The sequence below is a fragment of the Rosa chinensis genome, chromosome 5 (genome assembly GCF_002994745.2).
Source record: "Rosa chinensis cultivar Old Blush chromosome 5, RchiOBHm-V2, whole genome shotgun sequence".
NCBI classification, from domain to species: Eukaryota; Viridiplantae; Streptophyta; class Magnoliopsida; order Rosales; family Rosaceae; genus Rosa; species Rosa chinensis.
This window is the reverse complement of record NC_037092.1, coordinates 5,346,278-5,372,275: the sequence shown is the minus strand read 5'-3', so window position 1 is coordinate 5,372,275 and position 25,998 is coordinate 5,346,278. Positions and strand designations below refer to the sequence as shown.

General features: G+C 37.5%; 3 protein-coding genes across 3 annotated transcripts; all 3 read left to right on the top strand.

Annotated features, from left to right (window-relative positions):
* Nucleotides 1–7,612: 7,612 nt before the first annotated feature.
* Nucleotides 7,613–10,527, top strand: LOC112165749 (50S ribosomal protein L21, mitochondrial). The gene is made up of 5 exons (XM_024302388.2): nucleotides 7,613–8,111; nucleotides 8,220–8,300; nucleotides 9,435–9,536; nucleotides 9,943–10,017; nucleotides 10,104–10,527. The coding sequence occupies exons 1-5, from the start codon at nucleotides 7,698–7,700 to the stop codon at nucleotides 10,221–10,223; spliced, it is 792 nt and encodes a 263-aa protein (XP_024158156.1). The 5' UTR covers nucleotides 7,613–7,697; the 3' UTR covers nucleotides 10,224–10,527.
* Nucleotides 10,528–15,489: 4,962 nt separating this feature from the next.
* LOC112202765 (probable ubiquitin-conjugating enzyme E2 24) lies at nucleotides 15,490–21,895 on the top strand. The gene is made up of 10 exons (XM_024343767.2): nucleotides 15,490–15,913; nucleotides 16,796–17,770; nucleotides 17,895–17,996; nucleotides 18,170–19,638; nucleotides 19,765–19,896; nucleotides 20,010–20,447; nucleotides 20,550–20,613; nucleotides 20,723–20,862; nucleotides 20,978–21,289; nucleotides 21,381–21,895. Exons 4-10 carry the CDS (start codon nucleotides 18,181–18,183, stop codon nucleotides 21,618–21,620), a joined length of 2,784 nt encoding a protein of 927 aa, XP_024199535.1. The 5' UTR covers nucleotides 15,490–15,913; nucleotides 16,796–17,770; nucleotides 17,895–17,996; nucleotides 18,170–18,180; the 3' UTR covers nucleotides 21,621–21,895.
* Nucleotides 21,896–22,578: 683 nt separating this feature from the next.
* LOC112202977 lies at nucleotides 22,579–24,904 on the top strand. The gene is made up of 2 exons (XM_024344011.1): nucleotides 22,579–22,616; nucleotides 22,690–24,904. The coding sequence occupies exons 1-2, from the start codon at nucleotides 22,579–22,581 to the stop codon at nucleotides 24,902–24,904; spliced, it is 2,253 nt and encodes a 750-aa protein (XP_024199779.1).
* Nucleotides 24,905–25,998: the final 1,094 nt, after the last annotated feature.

The following is a 25,998-nucleotide window of genomic DNA, read 5'->3' as shown; positions in this document are numbered from 1 at the left end:
TCCTTTTGATTGCATATATATCCACCATTTTATCATGACCTACATATAATGACATTGACAAAGATGATGAATACAAATTTGAGCACATTAGAAAGGTGCTAGTCCCATAAGCAGTCATTCCCTCATTGCACAACAAAAGCATATGCCTTGATTGCAAAATGGTGGTGGCAAAACGACTCTAAAAAGATGCTTCTTTTACTGTAATATGCTCTTTGTATTTGGAAAACGAGCTAAGCAGGTATACTGATGTCCCTTCCATTTCTTTATTTTTTTTTTTTTTTTGCATTCTGTTACATAATTGCTTTGGCTTTTTGAAAGCAACAGAGACTTTTTCTTGTAATTTTGTTTTACTTGGTTTTCGGATCCTAATATTGTCATGTAATTGTCTAGATGCGACTCAAAAAGTTTCGGAGCTTATACATGACTCCACTAATCACCAGAATCTGGATGGTGCTGAAGTTTCTGTTCATTTCCAAGAGATCTTTGATCTGATAATTTACTGTACGTTTTTCACGTTTTGGTTTTTAGTAATGATAATATGGTGATTTACAGTCTTGGCTTGCCTCTCCAGCTGGCCTATTCTCATCTTTATCAGGTGGGAGCTTAAGATATCAAAATTTAATGATTTTTTCAAACTACATTTGCAATTATTACAGGATGATGGAGAATTGAAAGTTGTTCCAGGAAGTGATTTTGTAATTACAAGAATAGCATATCGGAATAACACCTCCAAATATTACATCAATGACCATGCAAGTAATTTCACTCTAGTTACCAAGAAACTGGAAGGGAAAGGAGTCGACTTAGACAACAATCCTTTTTTGATTCTTCAGGTCGTTATTAGAGATTCTGCTCTTCTAGTTTGTCTAAGGTTGCCATATTAATAGTTTACTTATGATTACTATCAGAGTGAAGTTGTGCAGATTTCACTTACTAGCAGATCTCATAGCTAGGCTAGACACCCTCAATGAGAAAAGGTCTGGTGTTGTGCAAATGGTTAAGCTGGCTGAGAAAGAAAGATATGCCTTGGAGGAGAAAGAAAGAGATGCCTTGGAGGTATGTATGTGCAGCATTGATAGCCTAGCTTTTAATATGTTTCATTCCTTGAGTTTACTGGTGGGGTGAAATCACTACTCCTTGGTTCAGTCTGATTTCGAAAGTACTGCCCTTTAGATTTCTAGTATTCTAATGTGTGCTGTTTCTGATTCTAACCCGTTCGGTAGAGAAAATAAGACTCATTTTTCAATTTTAAAAACAAAAACAACAAGAAATTGTGTTCGGTAGAATATTTTTGAAAACACTAAAAATGAAAATTGAAAATATTTTCTGACTTTACTCTAACAATCTGAAAACGTTAAATTAATGTTTTCAATATTTTCTCACACTTTGTTTTCATCTCACAAACCTTCAACCCCTAAACTTCATCTGAATCACCAACAGTCCGAAACTCAAGGATATGATACTACCTAAACTCTTTTATACTCACCGGGTTCCAGATTCCGACAAACTCACCATCGTCAGACTTGTGCCCTTATCGGATTCCAGCCAGACCAATAAAGCACAAATCAAAGTATCAAACCAGTCAGTTTTGACATCAATCATTGATCAGATGCATACTAATTTCTTTGAAAGCATTTAAATCTTTGCTTCTGTCTTTCTAGTATTGATCTTAATTAAGCTCTCTTAGGTTGTAAGTGGATCTTACGTTCTTGGATTTGAACTCATAGTAACTAGGAAGAAGAAGAACGACAGAATGCACTTGTATAAGTAATAGCGGATGAGAATTGAGTTAATTGAATGAGAATTGAAATATTTTGAGATTGATTCTGGTCTCAGATTAGCAATTGAAACTGTTGGATCAACATCAAAAAAAAGAAAAAGAAAAAAAAATTGAAACTGTTGGATGATTACTGGTGCTCTTGGTATAAAAGTATCTTTGAAGTCTGCGTTAGAAACTTGAAAGAATAGTACACATGTCTTCTTTGTTTGTGAAGATGGGTTTTGATGTTATGAAAAAAAAAAAGGTTTTTAAAGATTTGATTACCAAACACATTTTCCATTTGGAAAATGCATTCTCTATTTCTCTATTTCTCTTTTTCATTTTCAAAAAACAATTATGAAAATATGTTTTTGAAAACATTACTGAACGGGAATATTTTTTTTTTATCATTTCTTTGAAACAAAAAAGTGAATCCAGTTTAGAGTTGGGCTTAATTTGGCTGGTTTGGATGCACAGCATTTAACAATCTTTGCACTGATTTGATTGATTTGTCATTTTCTGTTCAAAATTTTTTTTAAGTTAGAAATCCTCAATTTTAACGGTTTCTAACAGTATAATTTAACGACAGTGAGTTAAGTGAACGACAGATGTAAAAGTGAGTGAGTCAAGTGATATTGTTAAAAATACAATCAGTTAAATATTGAACGTGTATAATTCAGTGACCATTTGTGATATTTTCCCTACTTTGATTGCAAAGCATGTACATTTTTTGTCCCCTTTTCAAAAACAAAACAAAAAATGTACATGCTTTGCAATTAAAGTAGGAAAAACGAAATGCTGGATCTTTCCATCAACAAAGAGAAATGCAAAACGGAGGTCCATGCCGCGTGGCAGGAGGAGCATCGGAGGGAAGCCGTTCGCCTGCTCAGGAAGGAGGAATTGGCCAAGAAGACGGAGGTGCTTCAGCGAATGCCCAAGCCATGGCGGTTCACTCTCTGGTTGTGCAGCAGGCTATGGTGGCATATATAGGCCTTCTCGCGATATCGGACAAATAGGTATGTGTTAAGGACTGAAGGATGAGGACTTTTGATAGCTACTGGGGGACGTGGGTTATTAGGCATGCCAGTTTGTTATAGCCCATTTGATATCTTCCTATCTGAGAATCAACAAATTCAACTTCACATTGTTCACAAAATCTCAGATTTTTTTTTCCACCTTCGATAAGCTATTCTTTCTTTTCCATCACTTGTATAAAAAAATATTGTGACATTTCAGTTCTTACAGCATTTTCAAATCGATTGTTTTTCATATACCTTAAGGGACGATTCTATCGTCTAGAGTCGAAAATAATAGTTACAACCTATTTTTCAAATCGGAAGAGATCTTTTTTTTTTCTTTAAATATTTGTAACTTCGAATTTTCTTGTTCTTGATTCCCATCCAAATAATAAGTTTCATGAACGGGTCTATTTTTATAGCGTATCTCTTTAAAGAGTCAAATCATGTTCAAATATTTTAAATTTTTTTTTATTTATTCCTATCAAAAATAAATGTAGTAAAAGGGCGTTTGTTTTTATAATGAATCCGTTTTTACGTTATTTCGTACTATACAATTCCTTTGTTTGTAAGATCATTTTCTCACAAAAGGAAATTAAAAAAAAAATTATAGAATGGATCAATACAGCTATGTCTAGATTTGCGATAAATTCACGTCAGGTTTATAGAGAAATTAAACAATAGATTGTTGTGTATAACTATTGATTTACCATACACTATAACTAATGAGGAGTTGGTGAATCTGATCGTAGATGAATTGTTGCCTACTGATGACGAACATTTCCTACTTAGAGGAAAATTGATTGTTAGACTTATAGAATTTGCTGATGAGAGGGCAGCAAACATATCTTTTCAAAGCACTTGTGATTATGCTTTCAGGTTGCAAGCTGGCACCCTGAACATGGTGTTATGCCCGCAAAATTGTTTGTAAATAAATTTTTGCCCTTTTCAAACTCACCGGAAGTGTCAATCCTAACAGTAACCTTCTCTAACACTTTACCATTCAGTAAAAATATTTTATCCCAAATATCTCATCACATAACCTTGCATATACATCATCATAAGACAATATTATACTTGTTCAAAAAGAATTGTTGACTCCCTTCATGAGTATGGTCTTCAAGCACAAAGAAACAGACACAGGCACATATGTTGGGGCATGCCATCTCTCATCAATTCACTTTTTAGATAGAGGGAGCTTGTCTTCATATGGATGACCCCGCTCCAATGCAAGGCATTCCACCTCATGTGTCTCAAGGATTTTTATTAGTGTACTCCAATCATTTGAGTATTCATAAACAAAAAGTATTAACTTGCGCAACTCCTTGAAAGTAGCAAAATGACAAGCCTAAATGAAAAATAGGCATTAATAATCCATGCATAGATTAAAAATAAGTACTAAAATTTGCAACATCTTGTTGATCAGCTATATATAAAGTGTTGCTTCCAAAGAACATGAAAATAAGTTGCCAGTAATAAAAAGGGATGTAAGAGAAAGATTAAAAGCATTGCAATGGCTTGCTCATGAATTTGCAGAAGTTTGAGATGATATACTTTAAGATGGTTGCGATGGCTTTCAATGACGTTTGGCTTTTAACATCCCAATTGTGTTGACTCCTAAATCCTTATTAGTTGTTATTTCCCTTTGTCATTAGGAGCAATGACAAAGAGAAAACCATTAGGATCAATGAGAAAGAGAAAACTCTCTGAGCTTGTTTAGCTAGCCCCTTCACCGTAAAGTTTTAACTGATGAAGCTCTTCAGCTTCACGGGGTGCACCTTTGCTCTAAATGTAGCATGTGTGGTGAGGGTGGAGAGTCTTGGGTTCACCTCTTCTGGGAGTGTAGAGTCATCTCGGAACTTTGGCAGTGGTTATTTCAAATGTTCAAGTTGGCTCCCCTCCAGCAAGCTTCTCTACCTGACCTTGTCTCTAATGCTTTTCTTTCAAGATTTGTTAAATCACCGAGGCTTCTTTGGGGCATTGCTTTCTGCAATCTGCTTTGGTGTGTTTGGTCTGAACGAAATACAAGGCGGCATGGGACAGGTTCCTTTTCTTTGGCTAACCTCAAGCATATTTTTTATTTTATCACTAAAGGAGTCTGCGGGGCTAGTGTTTGCCTCCTCTAATTCCTCTTCCTCTATGCCCATTTTTGAGTTGTTGAGAATTTCGCAACTTAGACCAACAACCCCTCAGTTTATTGCTGTGTGCTGGTCGCCTCCACCGCCTCCTTGGTTAAAAATAAACACTGATGGTTCATTTCGTGGACCGGAGCTTGCGGGTTTTGGGGGGATTGTTCGAGGCTATGACAGTGGTTTCATTTATGCTTTTGCATTTAAAGTGAGAGTTTCTAGTGCCTTAGATGCTTAAGTGCTTGCATTCCTTGAGGCTATTCAAGTTGCCAAGCTAAGAGCAACTCCAACAGCTTCCTTATATCTTAATTTTTCTTCATTTTAGGGAAAAATTTGGTTGTTTTGCTCCAACAGATTCTTTATAATTATCCCTAAAATAGAGATAGTGATGAGAGAGAAAACAAAATTCCCTATATTTACAGCAATCTGTAAAATTTTAGGGAATAATTATGGAATCTCTAAAATAGAGAATCTGTTGGAGTTAAAGCAGAAATCTTTTTGGAGCTTTTAATTTTTGCTTCCCTATAATAGAGAAATTATCAATTATAGGAAGTTGTTGGAGATGCTCTAAGGGAGTGGCAACACCTTTGGATAGAGTCAGATTCTTTGGCGGTGGTAAGGTATTTTGCTACTCCTGCTCTAGTTCCCTGGAGGTTACGTATCAAGTGGATGAATGGCATGGCAGCTGTGCGTCATTTGAGCATAAAGGTTACACATATCTTTCGTGGAGGAAACGTTCCGGCAGATGTGTTGGCAAACTTCGGCATGGCACATGAGGGGAGTCATGGTTGGCATTCTCTCCCCTAGTTCTTGTCCCTTCTTTTGGACGAGACTTCACCTCTCAAGGGGATTATAGATTCAGATGATTATTATGCTTCGGCTTTGCTTGGGTGTGTCTTCATGGGAAGGGGTTGGTTCTTTTGTAGTGAAATTTTCTGGAATGTTCTATTTGTTTAGGGCTCTTGTTCATTTCTGGGTACAGCTTTGGCTTGGTCCTCTGTCCCATATGTACTTTTCTATTATTTTCAATAATATCTTGGGGAAGGATGAGGAGTTAGTCCTCTCGCTGCTTCATTTAAAAAAAAAAAAAACAGTGTTTTTTTTTTTCCTCCGGACTCTTTATTCATATTCTTTTGTTCGTTTCTTTGAATCGCCATAACTTTCCTAGTATAATTTGATATTAGGTTTTCTAATTCTAACTCATATGATCGTTTCTAGTCTTTTAATTTGTTGATGAAAGATTAATGTTAGCCAAATAGTCACCCTCAAGTATAAGGGGTACAAGTAATAGTATAAGGATTTAAGAAAGGTTGTCGAACCCACGATGATTGGATTCCTTTCACTAGCTATGGTGTGAACCTAAGGCAAGAAGTCATTTTCCGAAAGACATAGAAAAGAACTTGATGATGAGCAGGGGCGGACTTATAGTCAGGCCTGGGAGGGTCCAAACCCCCCTTGTTTAGGAAACCAGTCTAACTAAGCTTCATTGTTTACCTTAATTATAGCTTATTTCTTGCTCAAATTCATTAATGGACCCCCCATAGATTAACAAAAATGCATTTGTTTTCAAATCTAATAAAGAATATCTATCAATTCTTTCCTTTTGTGTTACATTATGTCAATTATATCAAATTTGAAATGTTTATTTCCTTTCTTTTTCCTATTTGTATTCCTTAATAAGCATAATGGAATTGATTTTTGGTTTTCATGTACCACATTTTGTATTCTCTCTTAAAAGAAAAAAACAAGTTTATTGTCGAACAAAAAAAAATTTAATTTGGACCCCCCAATCCTAGAATCCTGGTTCCGCCCCTGATGATGAGGTTGATGCTCTCCTCGTCCACAATGTTTGATCAAGGGACACCTCGACGACTGCACCGCACGGTGCTGGCACGCTCGATCACTCAAAACTCAAAAGAGACTATTTGCACGCCAGACTGGTTTTGGAGCGAAATAGGTGGTTCAATCAACAACCACAAGTTGGCTGCTACATGTTTTTTTTTTTTGGAGGGCAACGAAATCAGATTCCATTAATAATATCAACGACCTCACTCAGTTGATTTATCGTAAGAGGTTAAAATTATGCCCCAGTAATTGTTGGTGGTGGAAACTTAGGGAGAATTCAGTGCACCGACGTGCACTTGCACCGTTAAACATAAATGAATTGTTAGATTACATTAAATACACTCTTAGGTTATTAATAAAAATATTAATTATAAATATTAAGGGTTAAGATCATCTTATAAGTGTTTGGTCATTTGCACCATCGGTGCATAGAATAATTTCCAGTGAAAACTATTTATGACTATATAAATACTTTTCAAGCAAAAGGTCTATGTTTTAAAATGGATCGTTGGAAACTACAAAAATTATATGGAGAGGGAGATCCCAAACTTCTTATTATCGATAGCTCCCCCTCTAACACTCCCCTCCAGCACCATTAATTTTTTTTAATAAACATCAAGCAGTTCAATTATCGCCCTTTAGTAACATTTATTTCAACAATATGCAATTGAGGAACCTTATTATTTTGGTCACTATCGATCAACAACTAAATCAGTATCCAAAGTTAATTTTCTTATGTAATCCCAAACTTTATTCATTACTTAAATTCTAAAAGTAATTTTTTTTAATTAACCAGAAAAAACGAGCGAGTAGAATTTACCGAAGTTCCCTTTCAAGAAAGATAATAGCAAAAAAACCCCAAACCAAAATCAAGAGCTAAAACCCTACCCCCACCTAAACCCACCTCAAAACGCCCCAAAATTTCAAAACCCAAAACCACCACCACCCATGGCGAATCGACGGTGCCTCCAACTCCTGACCCGCCGCGTCTCCGCCCTATTCTCAGCCAACCCACCATTCCACACCCTCTCAACCCCACCTCCTCCCCTCTCTACCCATCAACCCCTCATCTCCAACTCCCCACTCGTTTTCACCCCCCATTTGTCCGCCCACACCCGCCATTTCTCGTCGGACCGAAACGACGACGTAAATGAGGACAGTCAAGACGACGACGACGACGATGAAATTGGGTATAGTAGTGACGACGGGAGTTTATCGAAGAATGGTGGGTCGAAAAGAGAGTACACGGCGGAGGAGATGGAGGCGGAGGCGGCGGGTATTGGGTACAAAGTGGTTGGGCCGCTTGAGAAGACTGATGATGGGGTTTTCAAGCCCTATGAACCCGTTTTCGCTGTCATTCAGGTTCGGATCTTATGTTTAATCAGTACATCATTTGCAATTGGATCAAATTGTTAAGATGGTAATGTGGGGTTGTGATTGGATTTTTTGTCATTGCTGTTTCTTGTGTAGATTGGTTCGCATCAGTTCAAAGTTAGTAATGGGGACTCCATTTTCACTGAAAGATTGAAATTTTGCGAGGTCAATGATAAGGTATGTACATTTTTAGAGTTGTGTGTTTTAGCTGCTACGAGATCATTGATTGGTATATGGGTAAATTTTGGAAAATTTACCGAAAGAAATGAATGTTCAGTGGATGAGGTTTGCAGAAATTGAATTAGAATATGCATTTTGAGGTCTTGTAGCTTACAATGCATCTGCTGTTAGGTTCAGAAAAAGTGGGAAGGATGGCTTTCTAGCTACTGCTGTTTGTTATTGATTGGTGCCGTGTCAGCTTATACGTATTGCATCTGTATCAGTGTAATGCTGGTACCGTGTAGTCAAGATTGGAATTAGTGTATGTGGTTGTTCAGTTTACAGTCAGATTAGTTCTTCTCTTGTTCTGTTCCACTTTTCTGGAAAGTGAAGAAACTATGTTTGTCTTTATAGTCAGAAGCTTAAGTGTTCTGCTCTGTTTGTATTAATAACGGTCCATTTGCCTTCCAATGGTCCACTACTGCACTTGGAGGTGTGAACTTACATCAAAAGAGTTACTTTTAGTGTGTTAATTAACTTAATTTAGACTACTGCTCTTATACATTGCCTTGATATAAGCTCCGATTCATTTCATTTATTCATTTCGTTTTTGCCATGTATCTCACATTCATATGGCATTCTCAAAACTAGTTGGTCGGAGAGAATTTGTGATTTTCAACGTTGTGAGATCTTGCTTAGGCTTAAAATTAGCTCACTATTTGGAAGCAAGGGTCTAAGCTATAGGATATTTATTTTTGTATATTGATCTATAAAATTTATGTAGAAGGAGAGACTGGAAGATGATGGGTTTAGAGTACGATATGCACGAAAGTAATTCATGGATTTTTAATTGGTGAATAAAGTGAAGATCGTAAGCCAAACTAGTGAACTTACATTTGGTGTTTCAGGCTTTTTTTGTTATAGCTAATATGATGTCTGTTTAGCTAAATGAATAAACAAACCCATTTTTTTGTTTTGGGGAGTTTGACTAGACAATGTTGCCATTGGTGTCAGATTGTTTGAGATCTAATTTTTGCATTGAAGTTTGCTGGTAGAAGATCTCGTTTACTTGCATGGGAATAGTTAAGCTTTTGCACTTTAAACTTTACATGGGAGCTTAGTTTTGATGCTTGGTTTGCTTGTCTATTGCAGTTGATATTGAATAAGGTTCTCTTGGTGGGCACAAGTAGTCAGACAATGATCGGCAGGCCAATAGTTCCTGATGCAGCAGTTCATGCAGTTGTTGAAGAGCATGTAAGTGTGCCTCGTTTTCTTTCTCTTATGACTCGTGTGTGAGTGTGAGTAGTACTAACTGTGCATTTTTCGCACAACCAAATGGGATTAGAAGAGCAAAAGAATAAAGTTTCGGTATGAACAGGAGGGTTCTTGAAGCCAACTTTAGAGAAGAGTATCTAATTCCTTCTTAGTCTTTCTGTAAAGCTCAGGGAAAAACTAATGGAATCTGGCTTTATATATGTATGAAACATCATGTGATTCCGTCCTAAATATTATCAATGTGACTAAATACTTGATGATTGAAGTGGGATAACAATTTGACTGGACTAGACTAAAGATTTGTAACTCATTATTAGGTGTCTATCTATTCTTTGCTCCCTACAAATTTGGAATATATGTTATCATTTATTCCTTTTTAATGCAGGCATTAGATGCAAAGGTACTTATTTTTAAGAAAAAGAGGAGGAAGAATTACCGTCGGACCAAAGGTCATCGCCAAGTATGTTCAGAAATCCCTTGTCTAAACAGTTGTAATGCATTTGTGTTGGTACATTGATAGTCATTTTTCTTGGAATTATTTTGCAGGAATTAACCAAGTTGAGGATTATTGATATTCAAGGGATTCAGAAACCAGAACCTGTAGTCACCGAAAAACCTTCAAAGGCACCTGGTAAGAAGCCAGAAAAGGTTGCAGTTGCTGCATAGGAGGAATATTCTATACGGTTGTTTATTGGTAATAATGGCACTCTGATCATGGTGTTGTGCCTAACGGTGAGCATGATAAGATTCCTGAATTGCTCCAGGTACATCTTGGGATGTCATATGAAATAGAAAGCTTACGATGGAACTGGATAGATGTAGGATTGGTGACATAGATTTTGTCCATTTGTATTTTCTGTATTTTGTAGTGCAAGTTATGAAACCTTGAGCTGAATGAATCGGTTTTGTTCCCTAATAGATCATTTCATTGCCCTGGTTTTCAAAAAAAAAAAACAATTCATTGTCCTGAGGAATCTTTATGCTTTGCTTTTGATGCTTAAGTTTTGTCGAAGTCAATTTAATAGCATGCAAGCATTGTAACCTGAGTGAAATTCTTGTCGATTTGCAGATTCAAGTTGCATCTATTTATCATATCTAATAGATCACACAAATTTATTGTGCCGGATCAGGCTCTTTCTTTTTTTTTGGGTACAGAGATCAGGCTCTTTCTTTGCTTAAGCATAACCGGTGACGAGATCAGTTAATGTCTCATACATGACCCATTGAATTTATCTTTCGCCTTCAATTTGTATGTGAAACATTGGGAAACCCATTTGGGTGGGGAGAGCATGAACCCTATGTCACCACTAAGAAACTCTCTTTGCAAGTTATTGATGTTTAGTCTGATGGGTTAGGAAGCTCAGGAATGAGAATGAACAGGAGTGTCAACGGGCTTGAGTGCAGCGCCAAATTGTTGAATGAACGTTTGGTGCGCAACTGGTACAGGCAAACTTTAGATGTTGGGTTTCGCTTTTTGTGATTTGTATGATTTGTTTTGATCAACTTGCAGGAACTTTGAAAGTGGTTTATAAACCCCTAAGCTATGGACGAATCTGTTACACAATGACTTACCCTCAGAAACTTAAATTGTCGAGGGGCATTGACGATCACTTGCCTTGAAAGCTAAAGCTGTCGAGAGGAGACAGAGATCCGAATACTTCATGCAATCAGCTCAACTCTAAGATCACAAGAGGAAAATTGGAGGAGACGAAAACTTCATCCAATGATCTTTTGTTCTAGGATACCACGTTAGACTATCATAAATGAGGAATTAGAGGATACGAAGTCTTCATCCAACAAGATACTATGTTATTCAATTATTATGTTTCATGCTGAATGAACTAAGATGAGCATAGTGAAATTAACAAGCTCCTCTTAGATGTGAAACCTAACTAAGAAAGCTTTTAAGCTAGTCCGTATCTTTGGACAAGGACTGAGCAATCTTATCATTACCTATTATCCACATTAGGATGCAGTCTCATCCATTCCCCACATTAATTCATTATGCAAGTAATGGGGTAAATGGACTATGCAAACTATCTGTCTCGTTGACCCAATACTTGATTAGGATGAAACTTTTTCCTTTCGGCCATAATACAGCTCTCTCTCTTTTCTTATATACCCCTCACTTCATTCGCTAAGGTCCACTAATCATCATCACTTTCAACAAAAGCCCTTCATAATTCATATGCTAAGCCTGTTAAAGACTTGATCCCCACCATCAATAGCTGATTGTCCTCCCCATCTCTCTTCTGTAACATTCGAAATATTCTAAAGCTAGTCAGTTAGTTTTATAAAAGGAAAATCAATATTATTGTACGTTGTTCATCTGTTAAATTTTGCTTGAAAGATCATTTAAAAAAAAATCAAACTAATAATTCAAAATTGCATAGCTATATACTATAACGATCATTTAATGTTTTAAAGTTCATTTTGTACCTTCAAATATTACTGTTATACTATAAAGTACCGAAAGTTCTTGAATTTATAATACACAACCATTCGGATTGGAACAAACTCAAAATACTAGTCAAGCAAATGTGTTAAATAAGACTGATGGAAGTGCAAGCACTAATATATATGCTCAAGGACAGCTGGAGCTTGTTTACGAAGTATTTGGTGACCCCAGCACATCCACTTCCATATGATTTCGTTTTCTGAAGTAGAAAGCTTTCTGTTCGTGTTCCTCTGGGTGGTTGAAGGGCCAGCTTAGGGATTTAGTAACAGAAAGATGAGAAGAATATCCCCTTCCATATATAAAAAATTAAAGTGCTTTTTAAGTGGACTCACTTTCTACTTTGCCCACCTATAAATGCTCTTTCAACTACAGACTTATTATATAGAAAGAGTTCGGCATTTTCCTACAGCACTTTGCATCCCACTTTCAGTTTTATATGATTATGCTAATGGAATTCATTGTCACATTAATAGTTGTTCCACTTTCATGGAGGCTCCTAATTAATCCACCATTACCATCTCAAATTCTCAATCTACGTAAGGCGTGTATTACCCTTTTGCTTTCTTCTATGTGATTGGAATATGGTCGGATTAGCATAATATCTTTCCTAAAGAATTTGTTAATCAAGTCTCGGGCTATTGAAAACCACTAATTATTATAGAGGTTAAAGATCTGGATATATATTCTACTTTGCTTCAAATCCACAATGAAAAACAGCCGAGGATTAGCATCATCGGCATCAGTCATTTGATTACCATACATGCTCGTTAATTACCATTGCCGCCATCAGTCCATCACCACTTGGTTATTAGTGATATACAAACCGAACTACAAATTTACGCTATTCTTTAAAATCGGCCGGAGATCGAGTTCAGTATCTAAAAGAATCTTCAATCCATAAACCTGTATTTACTCGATTATCATGTTTTGCTGTATGTAATCCTTAGTGTTTTGTACACTTGGTGCTGTGTGATGATTTTGAGTTTGGATCAATCATGTCTACCATTTTAGGGCACACTTTCTATAGTGCATGTGAATACAAAAAGGAAGAAAAAACAGGAAAGAAAAGAAATATGGATCGATCTATATTTCCAAGGCATGTGAACTGCGCGCTGGTTGATGTGAAAAACAGCATAATTTTTCTCCAATTTGTATAAGCATTCAGTGAATGCAAGAAGGTGATCCATTATATTCCACTTCTGTCTCTAATTATATTATATGTAAAACGATGGAATGGTTTTGTATCCACGTTCAACGGTGAAGATACACGACTGGTCTACTGCTATAGCTGGGAACCAACTTTATTCAAAAACCACGTGGCCATCGCTAATATAATCTGTATAACTAATCAGTGAAATGGTGAGGAGATCATACACATGCTTTGGAAAAGTCTAAATGTGCATCAGTGCATGCATATATTTTTCCCATCGAGTCTTGTACTTGAACAGTGCTGCTGGCATGGGGCTGAAATGATATTAATGCCCAAATGAAAGTGCAGCAAACAACAATACTTGGCAGTATACCAGCATGCTAATATAGTGAGGAGTACAATCTCAACCAATGTGTCGAAAATGTCTAAACTCACTTCATTTGATTATCGTTTCAATATGTGTGTGCGCGTGAAATACTAAACCCTAACAGCCAAACGCTAATCCTAAATCCTAAACGAGGTGCTGATGGATGATGCAACCGATCGTCGACGTAGAAAAACCCTCGGAAACATGAAGAGGGGATCCTACATATCTGCATTAATTATGGCAAAAAGAAAAATAGGTTGCAGGTGGGATTTAAATGAGCCTGTGAATATTCCATGTACTCGAAAGCAGGATCTTTTGCTCGTCCATGCTGCTGCACATGTTATGTAGTATAAGTATATAGTACTTCTAGTGCTTTTCTCAACTCAACAGTAATAATATTCGGTCTGGGCCAGAGAGGAAAATCCGCAGGTCAAAACCAGCATGCACAAAAGGTAGGGTTTCAGTACAGCAACAGCAAAGCATATATATATGATTGATATATATCAGGTTGCTGGGGACCAATAAACTGAGATCTATACTTAAAATCATATCTATGTGTACCAAGACTCTATCTTAGAGAAAAGGAACAGTGCGTATATGCCGGTATATCCACTCTAGCTAACAACATCATTGTACTACGTACTTAACATCAGCACGCACATAATAAGATGATACTCGGAATATTATCTTCTTTAAGTTAATGACACTTTTGAATGCTTGCTTAGCTAATTTAAAGCACCAATTAGTGTAAACCGACCTTTCCACCTACAATTTGGTCACTGATCGATTTTCATCAGCTTCAACCAGAATCACCAGAGATGATTAACTTGGAGTCATATTGAGGGCACATACATTGATATCGATCACATGCAGTGTAGGCATGCTAGCTAGCTAGCAGAGTGAAACAACAATTTGTCCACAAAAAAGGTACGTACAACAATAGAGCAAAAAACCAAAAAGGAAAAAGCATATATATACATATAAGAAACAATTACATGCATGTGCTTATCTGAGTAGGATAAAGGTCCATAGTTAGGAATAAGTCATTTTCATAGCCAAGGTCTTTTAAGCCTTTCCAATAGGCACTATCTAATTGAACACTTCTTATATATTAGATATGTTAGCTAGAAATATTTAGTTCTGTATCCGATAAATTGTTACTTGACATGTAACTAATATGAAGATTTTATAAATAATTATTTTAGAATTCAATATAAAATTGCTATAGCAAGAATTCAAATTCAGCTAGCAGCTTTCATGACTCTGAGTCGAGTATTGGAATTTAATAGGTACCTCTAAACCCTAAAACACATGCAGATCTGCAGGCTGTACGTATATGCGAAGCAACATGCAATTTGTACAGACTATAAGAAATTAAATATTTTCATGAGTGTATTTGATTTATGCGATTACCAACTTTTCTTATAAATTAGACCATTTTTGCATTGTCTTTGTGAATTTCCCACCCCTACTTTGTTTAAAGAAGAATAAATCTTTTAATTTGGACTGTCATCACTTCTTTCTAAAGAAAGGAAATTTGAATTCGACCACTTGAGATAGGACCATATGCTTACACTCAAGGTGCATGTATTATGTGTGTTTAAAAGTTGCATTATAAACTTCATATTCAAAAATTAGTTAAACAAAAGTTTAAAACGACATATAGTTTAAACATATTTAGTAAAACGTACGTAAAACAATTACGACAAACACGAACACCAATGATTTTATAAGCATTAGCATGTTCCGTTGTTACCAAACAAAGTATATCATTGTGTATGACTTACCTTGATCAATAAAGTTTTACAACGTACATTGAAAAGGAAAAACAGAGTTCTTGTGATGTAGATCGGAGTCGATGGACTTTTAGAGCGACCCAATAACATGTCAAGAAAAGGGTAGAACAGTCCTTGGAAATAAGCTGCACTTTGTATCTAAATACTGTGGGTATATTTCTTATAATCTAATTGGGCGTGACAGAAACACAAGCACTCAAAACCTCCGACGTCTGAGGCACAAGAAGTCGTGCCAAATTCAACAAACCAAAAACAGAGAGCTCGCACTTGGTTTTGGTCTTTGCGCGCGTGTCACTGTGATATGGTTTCGAGCTTTGTTTATGGCCTAAGAGACGCGTTTGAGCAACTGGACCTCTTTGTTTCTGAAAACCCAGCAGCCTTTTCCTAAGAAAAAGATGAAACAGTGAGAGAAAGTACCCAGAAGCTGAAGAAGGAGAATGAGAAGGTTGGTGTTGTTTAGAGGAGCTGTGTTGTGGGTTGACTTCCTCTTGTCAGCTTTTGGTGGCTTTCTCATGTTTTCTGGGTTCTTTCGTCTCTATTCATGACTTTTGTAACGGTCACTTTGCTTCCTGGAGGCAGCAAATGGTACGCTTCCTCACTAAAGTTTCTGCCTTTTTTGTTAATTCTCGTATATTATGCATATGTATCAGGGATTTTGATGGGTTTTAGTTGGAATTTTCTTGTGTGTCAGTGTTATTGATGATCAAGTTGGACTGTTTTTCATATTGTCTGCAACAAGTTTTGAACTTTGAGCAAAGAATTGATGGGTTCTGGAAATTAGATATCTTTTGGAATGTTACGTTTTCAAGCGGTACATACAGAAAGCATGGATTTTTGAGAATTTGTGAAATTTGTAATTGGCTTGGAGATTGATTTATAAACGAATTTGAAATTTTTGGTTGGAACATAAGCTGTTTGATTCATGTCCCAGATGATTTAATTGGAGTGAGAGTTTTATTTCTGGTTTTAGTTGTTGCTCAACTCTGCAGCTCTTACTGCGGTTGTATTTCTGAAATGCTTCTCAAGGAGTATATAATACATATTTCATAATCTTTATGCAATCTGGAGCAATTTTCAAGCTCCATTTTTTAAGATTGTAGCATCATATGACTCTCTCTCTCTCTCTCTCTCTGTGGATTAGTATTTCTACATTTTAAATGAAATCGTATAGAAGATAGCTATAAGATGTCTGTGGATTAGTATTTCTACATTTCAAATGAAATCGCATAGAAGATAGCTATAAGATGTCTTAAATTTTTTTTTAGTTGTTAAAAAGCATCCATTGTGGCCAATCCTTTCATGTACATGGAAATCACATGTTCTGTTTCTACATCTCCTTTATGCATCTTCCTGTATGGCCCTTCTATATTCTTTCTGTTCCCTTAATTCTGGATTGGACTCTATGGTTTACTTCTTTGTTTCTATATTCTCATCTCTCTGAAATTTGACAAGGCGGTACTTTTGCAGGTTCCCAGGAAATATTCAGCTCTTTAAAGAAGCTCTTATGACCTTTGGCATTGAGAAGTGGATATTTGATAGATTTCTTAGCGTTTTCATGCAATATTAAGGCGGTGTTGTTGCTGGGTGTATGTAGTATTCTACCTGTTAGAGAAGCTCTCTAGATCTTTCACAGTTACACGTGCTTGTTCAGCTACGTCTGTTAGTAATTTAGGGATTAGTTTTTCTGTCGGGCGGATTGAACTTTGGTAATCTCATTCCTGCAATCTGGTGGTTGGTTGAACTCTTTTTGAGGCTAACCTCCTTTGGCAGGATAAACCCTTACAGATACTTAGGCATCATTTTGGGGCAAATCTCCTTTGGCAAAAGAGTTTGGTTCTTACAGAAGCAAACTCTTCAGTTTAGTTTGTTGTAGGTATTTATCTTTGAGAAGTCAAAAACAACCAAAAAAAAAAAAAAATTCAGCTCTGTTGGGCAAATCTCCTTTGGCAAAGTTACTGAAGTTCCGTCTGGTTGGCTTTCCTGTGTAGTGGATGAGAAGTGTTCATCTTTGTTGGACTTGTAATCACTTTATATCACCGTGGCATTCTGCTTGCTAGTTGCTACTTCAGGAAGCTTCAGCTCAACTTCTAGGAAAGATCTCATCGCCGATCGGGCAAATCTCCTTTGGCATTTCGAGTCCTCTGTTGACTCTTGTTAGCCTTTTAGGGCAAATCTCCTTTGGCATTTTGAGTCCTTAGTTGACTCTTGTTACCGCCCTCGGGCAAATCTCCTTTGGCATTAGATCTCCAGTTTTAGTGGTGAAAATACCCTACTGGAGATACTGGCACATTATCCTGGATAATATCCAGGAACTGCTGGTAAACTATCATTCTATCCTTTGAAGGCTACACAAACTATCTGATCCTTGTAGCAGTGCATACTAAGGGTTTCAACAGAAGATTAAGATTAGCCGGTGCTAATTGATATATTTCGTGGTAGAAGGTGTGTAGATGACATTACTATTCTGTACTCAGTTTTATGTTTTTAGTTCTTCCCACATATCTCTATCTTAGCACTACAGTTAAACAAATCCTAAGTTGCTCAACTATACATGTATTTTGTTCAGGTTTGTGTCTTTTCTTCGACAGCACTCATATCTTGCAACTCATTGAAGGTTATCTGAGTTTCTCTGGAGAACTGATTATTTTGTTCTCATTTTGCAACTTAGGTGAGGAATGTAGCAAGGAATTGTTACTCTTTCCATTAATTTTCTTTTTGGTTGTTTTGTTATCCTGTAATTATGTATACATGCACGTATACATGCTGTAAATGCATATGCATAGATACTTTTAGTTATATGATCGAATTAACTTAAAATTGTACATGGTTATCTTCTGATAGGCATCTGAACGATGGATATGGTTCTTAGTGACTCTGATTGGGACAGTTACAGTGAGACTGGTAGCATTGAGGATCAAGAGGGAATCGAATATTTCTATGGTGGGCATGCCAGCAGCCTATTGTCTAGCCTCGAGGCTAGCATTGGGAAAATTGATGACTTTCTCTCATTCGAGAGGGGATTTATATATGGGGACATAGTAAGCTCCGTCAAAGATCCATCTGGACAGATGGGAAAAGTTGTTGGCATTAAGATGTCTGTTGATTTGGAGAGTGTGAATGGAAATATAATCAAAAATGTAAACTCGAAGAATCTGTCAAAGATCCGTCCCATTTCGGTGGGGGATTATGTTGTTTGTGGGCCTTGGCTTGGAAGGGTGGATAGAGTGGTTGACTATGTAGCTGTTGTCTTTGACGATGGCACAGAGTGTGTGGTGACTGCTGTGGATCCAGAGAAGCTCGTACCCGTCTCCCCAAACATACTTGAAGACCCACAGTACCCATATTATCCAGGACAGAGAGTAAAGGTTAGGCCCTCAACTGTTTCCAAATCAACTAGATGGTTTTGTGGTAACTGGAGGGAAAATCAAGATGAAGGAACTGTTTGTTCTTTGGAAGGAGGTTTAATGTATGTTGATTGGCTTGCCTCTGTTCTCGTAGGTTGTAGTTCGAATTTTCCCGCTCCTCCACATCTGCTGGATTCAAAGAAATTGACTTTGGTATCATGTTTCTCTCATGCCAATTGGCAGCTTGGTGACTGGTGTATGCTTGCAATTGCTGAGTGTAAAGGTTTTTCGGAGCAGGCTTTTCATAGAACTTCTACTTGTGAGCTCACTAACAAGCAAAACAATTCAGAAAGAGGATTTAAGAGAAGAAATCCCAAGTCAAAGATTGAGGAAATCTTTGTAATCTCAAAGACAAAGACCAAAGTTGATGTTCTGTGGCAAGATGGTAGCCAGTCTTTGGAAGTGGATTCACAGACATTAGTTCCGGTCAGTGTTGTAAATGATCATGAATTTTGGCCTGAACAGTTTGTCCTTGAAAAGGGAACTTATGATGATCCAAACTTGTTTAGCAGCCAAAGGTGGGGTGTTGTGCGTGGTGTGGATGCAAAGGAACGAACAGTAAAGGTGCAATGGAAAACTATAACTGCACCCGAAACAAATAATTTAGAGGGAGAGCAGATGGAGGAAGTTGTAAGTGCTTATGAACTTGTTGAGCACCCGGATTACTCCTACTGTTTTGGAGATTATGTGTTCAGGATGGTCCAGAATCAGTTTGGTGAACAAGCTGATAAAAACTATCCAAACACAAGGTCTGACATGACTGAGGAGGTAGCTCCGGAAGAGAAGAACTTCAGTGGGGATCAAGATGACTTCACAGATAAAAGTTACCTACCTTGCATTGGCAATGTTTTGGGCTTCATAGATGGTGCTGTAGAAGTGAGATGGGCAACTGGTATTACAAGCAAGGTATCATTTTTAAGTCTATCCTTAGCTGATGTTGGTTTCCCATTTGATCTTCATAATCCTAATTTAAGTTCCCTGTTGGTATTTGATCTTCATAATCCTAATTTAAGTTCCCTGTTGGTCTTACAGATGGCCCCATGTGAAATTTTCCGGTTTGATAAACATGAAGGTTCAGCTGCAATCCCCGTAGAAGATGACACTGAGGAATTGAACAAAGAGATAATTCAACATGAAAAACAACCTAATAACGAAGAAGGAAAGGTATATCCATCTCTCCCTTTCTCTCTATGACAAAGACACTGAAAATATGTGGTCAGAGCCTGTATCATCTTGACTTTCCTCACAACAAGCTGAATAAGTTTTTATGTGTTCAGGATTCCTTCAATTTAGATGATGCTGCTAAAAGTTGTAAACCGTACACAAGCGAGTCTAGTTCCTATTTCCTTCCTCAAGCTGCCATTGGATTTTTCTCGAGCATCGCTGTGAGTCTCTTTGGATCCCATAGTTACACATCACTTTCAGGTCCTTCCCCATCAGTCTGTACTTCTGAAATTGGAAAGGAATCCGGGATCTCCCATGAGAAAGGAATAGTAGAAACTCGTGATGTCTGCATTGAGCCACATTCAACGTCTGAGTCTGACATTATTGGCAATGAAAATTTGAATCATGAAGGCGAAGACATTGAGGGGAACAGATATCTTCCATGTTTGAAAGACAAAGAGAATGCAGATCAGTTCAGGCAATTTGACATGCTTGCTGATTGTGCAGATCACCATTTTCATAGTGCCAGCAAGGAGTTGGCATTATCTCAGGTTAGAAGCTTGATGCGATATTCTTCAAAACACCATTTATATATTCATAGTATCATACAGTCATGATAGTCATTGTATTTCTTTCTATTTTTTCCCTCACAGGTAAAAAGAGGTTGGATGAAGAAGGTTCAGCAAGAGTGGAGCATCTTAGAGAAAGATCTTCCTGGTTAGCACTTCATCTTTTTGAACTTTAACTTGTCCATCTTTCTTTAGTTAAGTAAGCACTTAATAGCCAACTTATATACTGTGTAACTAAACTCTGCTGTTATGAACAGAACAAATCTATGTCCGTGCGTTTGAGGAAAGGATGGATCTACTGCGGGCAGCCATTGTTGGTACCCCAGGAACTCCATATCATGATGGGCTTTTCTTCTTTGACATTTATCTTCCACCAGAGTATCCTCATGAGCCACCTGTAAGTGTTACATATGACTAGTTGTGCTGTTCTTATTTCACAGTGATGTTTGTTAAGTTCTAACTGAGATAGTCCAACCTTAAGAAAATTATCGTGAACCTGAAATTCTATGCAGATGGTACACTACATTTCTGGTGGGCTGCGTGTGAACCCGAACTTGTATGAGTCTGGAAAGGTCTGTCTCAGTCTGCTTAACACGTGGACTGGTACGGGCAGTGAAGTTTGGAATCCTGGGAACTCCACCATTCTTCAAGTTCTTCTCTCCCTTCAGGCCCTTGTGCTTAATGACAGGCCATATTTCAATGAAGCTGGATATGATCAGCAGGTGGGAAGAACTGAGGGAGAGAAAAACTCAGTGAGCTATAATGAAAATGCATTCCTTATGACTTGCAAGTCCATGCTGTTTTCTCTCCAAAAGCCGCCTACGGTACATTGCTTTATTCATCTCATTTACCAACGTACGTACTACTTTGACTTCTAGTTTTTTTGTACGCATTCTAACTATGATGTTGGTGCAGCATTTTGAGGGGCTTGTGATGGAACACTTCACTCAGCGCTCTGAAAATATTCTAATGTCTTGTAAGGCATATATGGAGGGGGTTCCAATAGGGTGTGCTGTTGATTTTCAGAAAACCGATGATAAAGAGGGAAGCTCTACTGGGTTCAAAATTATGCTTGCTAAGCTCTTTCAGAAACTAGTGGAGGCATTTTCTGCTAAGGGAATCGACTGCAACCAGTTCATCGCGCCAGGGAAATGAGAACGATGCAAAAGGTGCAAGCTTGTAATATACTAGGTACTCAAGGAAGAATTCCTGCTTTGTGTATAAATAAATCCATAGTGTCAATGTGTGTTCAGTGTAAGATTGGTCATGTATGTTTCTGAATTTGTGATTGCTCTTTACCAGATAAGAGAAAACGATTCCCACACGGTTGTCGATATCTGTAAAAATAAATTGTCATGTTGTATCTGTATTGTACCATGTCTTGCATGTAAAATTTGTGAATAAAAAGCAAGAGTTGAGTTGGCGTGTTAGATGATGCTTTCAGATTTTGAAACTGTCCTCCATTCTCAACACTTCATACAACCTTCTCAACACTTTATGCTCTAGACTCATTAATTGCGAATTAGAAAAAAAAAATATTTGATAGAAAATAATATATATATATATATATATATATGTGTGTGTTATATAATTTTATTTGAATAAAAAGGGAAAATTGTTTTTAAAGAAATAAAAATAAATAAAATAAAGATTTCATAAGTTACCCGCCCATTTAAGGGCCGTCACCTTCTTCTTCAGCTCTTCCCTCTCCCCTATGGAACCCAATTCTTCTTCTTCATCTCCATTCCAACAATCTAGGTTAGGGTTAGCGTTAGGGTTCCCTTCCTCTTCTTCTTGTTCATCTTCATCTTCATCACCAACACTACACCATCAGCCCATGCAACTCCCTCCAATTTTCACTCCTTATACACCCAACACTGCAACGATGTCGTTCCAAACTCCCACCCCTTCCCCTCAAAACCGCTCCTCAACGACATCGGCACCGGTTACTTCACCGGCGGCGGCCGGCTTTTTACTCAAACCCACAACACAACCGCCTTGAATTTCCGGAAAGGCGTCAGCTTTCATGTCCAACATGGCGGCTCAATCGTCAGAGGGAGCTTGGCTCTTAAAGTTGAATCTGCTCCGGTGATCTCACCGCTCTTTCGGCTCAATGGGTACTATTCAGATTCCGGTGACAAGCTCTGTATGGTTGGTACTGTTTCTCACATCAGTTCTGAGTCTCTGGTTGTTCTGAAGCTTAATTATCCCAAAAAAATACTAGTATTTTAGATATTTTAGTGACCGGGACTTTGGAGAGTGTTTCTGATGAGATAGATTTGAATTATTTTGAACTCATTTCGATACTGGGGTTATCTCGGAAATCTGGTTATCAGCCCACATTCATTGGGAATGGTCGTCTGAATGGCTCTTTGGTTGGTTATGATAGAGGGGAGAGTTTAGGTATGGATAGTTTAGCTCTAGAGAAATTTGGTCGTTCGAGCCGCAGTGTATGTAGCGCTGTTGGTGGTTTTGGTTTTACAGGAGAAAGATATGAATTGGAATATGAGAGTGATTTTGGCAATCCTCTCGGTGGAGATGTTGGATATGTACCTAAGTTCTTTGTTTTTCGTAGGACTCGGTGTGAAGATGGGAAGATGCAGATGTTGTTGGGGTTTCCCAACTCGAGTTTTCATGGACGGGGTAGTACTTTTCCCTTTGAACCTAGGACAAGTTTGATTGCTGAAGGGGAATGGATTGAGAAGGAGAATCGTATGTTAGCTGTTGCGTGCCGGATTTTGAATTTTACGGAGTCATTGACTAATGCTGTTGTGGGAGATTGTTCGACTAGACTCAGCTTTAGGTTACCTGCACGGGTGTCTTTAAGAAATAGGTCTAGTATTGTGGGGCAAATTTGGAGCAACAGAGCGGTGAATGACTCTAATTACTTTGGTAAAATTGGGTTTCACAGAGTGTCGGAGCAGTTGATGAAATTCTTACCAGGTTACAAAAACGAATTCACTGAGTATGACACGGTGAGGAAAACTTGTGATGAAAAGAAGACCAATGAAGGAAAAAGAAAGAAATACCCTGATGAGCATTTGTTGGAAATGACACTTCAAATGGCAGTGAGAAACAGTACAGGGCAAACTGAATGGGTTCATGTATCCCCATTGTTTGTGGATGGCGATCGAAGTCATGCTGGGCTTTGGGATAAACTGCTGAAGAAAAGCCATAGTAGTGTGGTGAATATGAGCTATGATTTAACCTTCAGTTTCATACATGACTATAATTTCTTTGATAATGGTACACCTCAGTTTCAACAAAAATATATGCTGAAGGAATATATGATAGGGATAATGGTAATCTATGCATGTAGGCATGTATTGTCAAAAGATCAAGAATTGATGGAAAAGGATACGCTAGACTGTGCTATCAAAATTAATCTCCAGTTTTCTCCATTGGATGCCAAGAATCGTAGAATTGTCAATGGGACTATTGAAAGCACAAGGAGAAAGTCAGACCCTCTTTATTTTGAGCCTATGGAGTTATTATACTCAGGTTCCATTACCGAAAGGCAAGCTGCAAAGTCCATTTCAAGAATGGACTTGGAGAATGTTATGGTTCTAATTTCCAACTTCTTTGCATGTGTCTTTGTTGGCTGCCAGCTCTATTATGTGAAGAAACACCCAGATGTACTCCCGTTCATCTCCATTGTGATGCTTGTTGTTCTCATTCTGGGGTACGCGATTCCTCTTCTGTCCAACTTTGAAGCAATGTTTATGCGAAACCGCAACAACTGGCAGGATAAGTTTCTTGGCACTGGTGAATGGCACAAGGTGAATGAAGTAATTGTCAGCGTGATGATGTTGGTAGTTTTCCTGCTGCAGCTGCGGCTTCTCCAGCTGACCTGGTGCTCGAGACAAGGTAATGGAAGCCAGAAGCGCTTGAGGGAATCCGAGAAAAAGGTTCTTTATACAACTTTACCACTATACATAGCTGGTGCACTGATTTCTTGTTTCGACCACCAGTGGATCCATACTCACCACACCTCATACATACCACTACACGTCCATTTGCCTCTTCATATTGTTCGCCAGCGACACAATCTCTGGGATGACCTCAAGCCTTACAGTGGCTTTGCCCTGGACGGTTTCCTGTTCCCACAGATACTGTTCAACTTGTTCTTCAATTCAGGAGAAAAGGCTCTCACCTGTGCATTCTATTTCGGAACTACCATAATCCGTCTGTTGCCTCATGCATATGATCTTTACAGGGCTCATACATTTCCTCGGCTTCCTGCTCTCTATTTCTTTATGCAAACCCGGCATCGGATTTTTTCTCCACTGCCTGGAACATCATCATTCCTTGCTGTGGTCTGTTGTTTGTCACCATTGTTTTCTTGCAGCAGAGGCTTGGTGGCCGTTGCATTCTTCCCAATAAATTTAGACAAGACCTCTTGTGTATATGAGAAAGTCTCTGTCATCAGCAATGCCTAATTGTGAGGGACTATAAGTACCTTGAAATAAGTTTTGGTAAGCTAACCGTGATTTTTTTAGTCTCATTACCATAGCCTAGTAATTATATGATGCTCCACAAGTCTCTTTGAGTCGCAATATTACTTTATATACATTATTACCATAAATTACTGGATTTTCTTTGACTGCTCGATATAGTTTGAGTTCAACTTGTTTTTGGCACATTTTTTTTGTTGAAAAAATTGACATAGCTTGAACTCAATATTGAAGTTCATAAGAAAAACCATCCAAATTTGAACACTCTATGCATGCGGTTTACAAAGCTCATGAACTTATCAAATATCCTTAAAAACCAGTTTGAATAAGTTCATATCAAACTTATTTGTTAAATTTCAATTTGAGCTCATGTGTACCGAGCTTGATCACCTTTGCATTTGACTCGACTCGTGCATTTTTACCATAAGATTAACGTCAAGCTATTAAAGTTAAAGAGAAATAAAATAAAAAATGGAACACATATAGTGAAAAACTACCGGAATTTGAACACTGATTTATGCAACTTATAAGGCTCATGAACAATTTGTATATTTTTATACTTAAAAAGCTCGACTGGTAATAGTAAGATATATATTATTTATTTTTGATGAAGATCAAGTTGAGCCGAGCTTCAAATTTAAACCCTACTTGATTTCGTATGTACTGAGCTTGATCACCTTCGCATTCGGCTCGACTCACCCATTTTTACCACAGTATTACGCTCAAGCTATTAAAGTTAAAGAGTTAAAAAAAAAAAAAAAGATGGAACACATATAGTGAAAAACTACCGGAATTTGAACACTGATTTATGTAACTTATAAGGCTCATGAGCAATTTGTATCTTTTTATACTTAAAAAACTCGACTGATAATAGTAAGATATATATTATTTATTTTTGATGAAGATCAAGTTGAGCTAAGCTTCAAACTTAAACCCTACTTGATTTCGTATGCACTGAGCTTAATCACCTTCGCATTCGGCTCGACTCACCCATTTTTACCACAGTATTACGCTCAAGCTATTAAAGTTAAAGAGTCAAAAAAAAAAAAAAAAAAAAAAAAAAAAAAGAGGAAATGGAA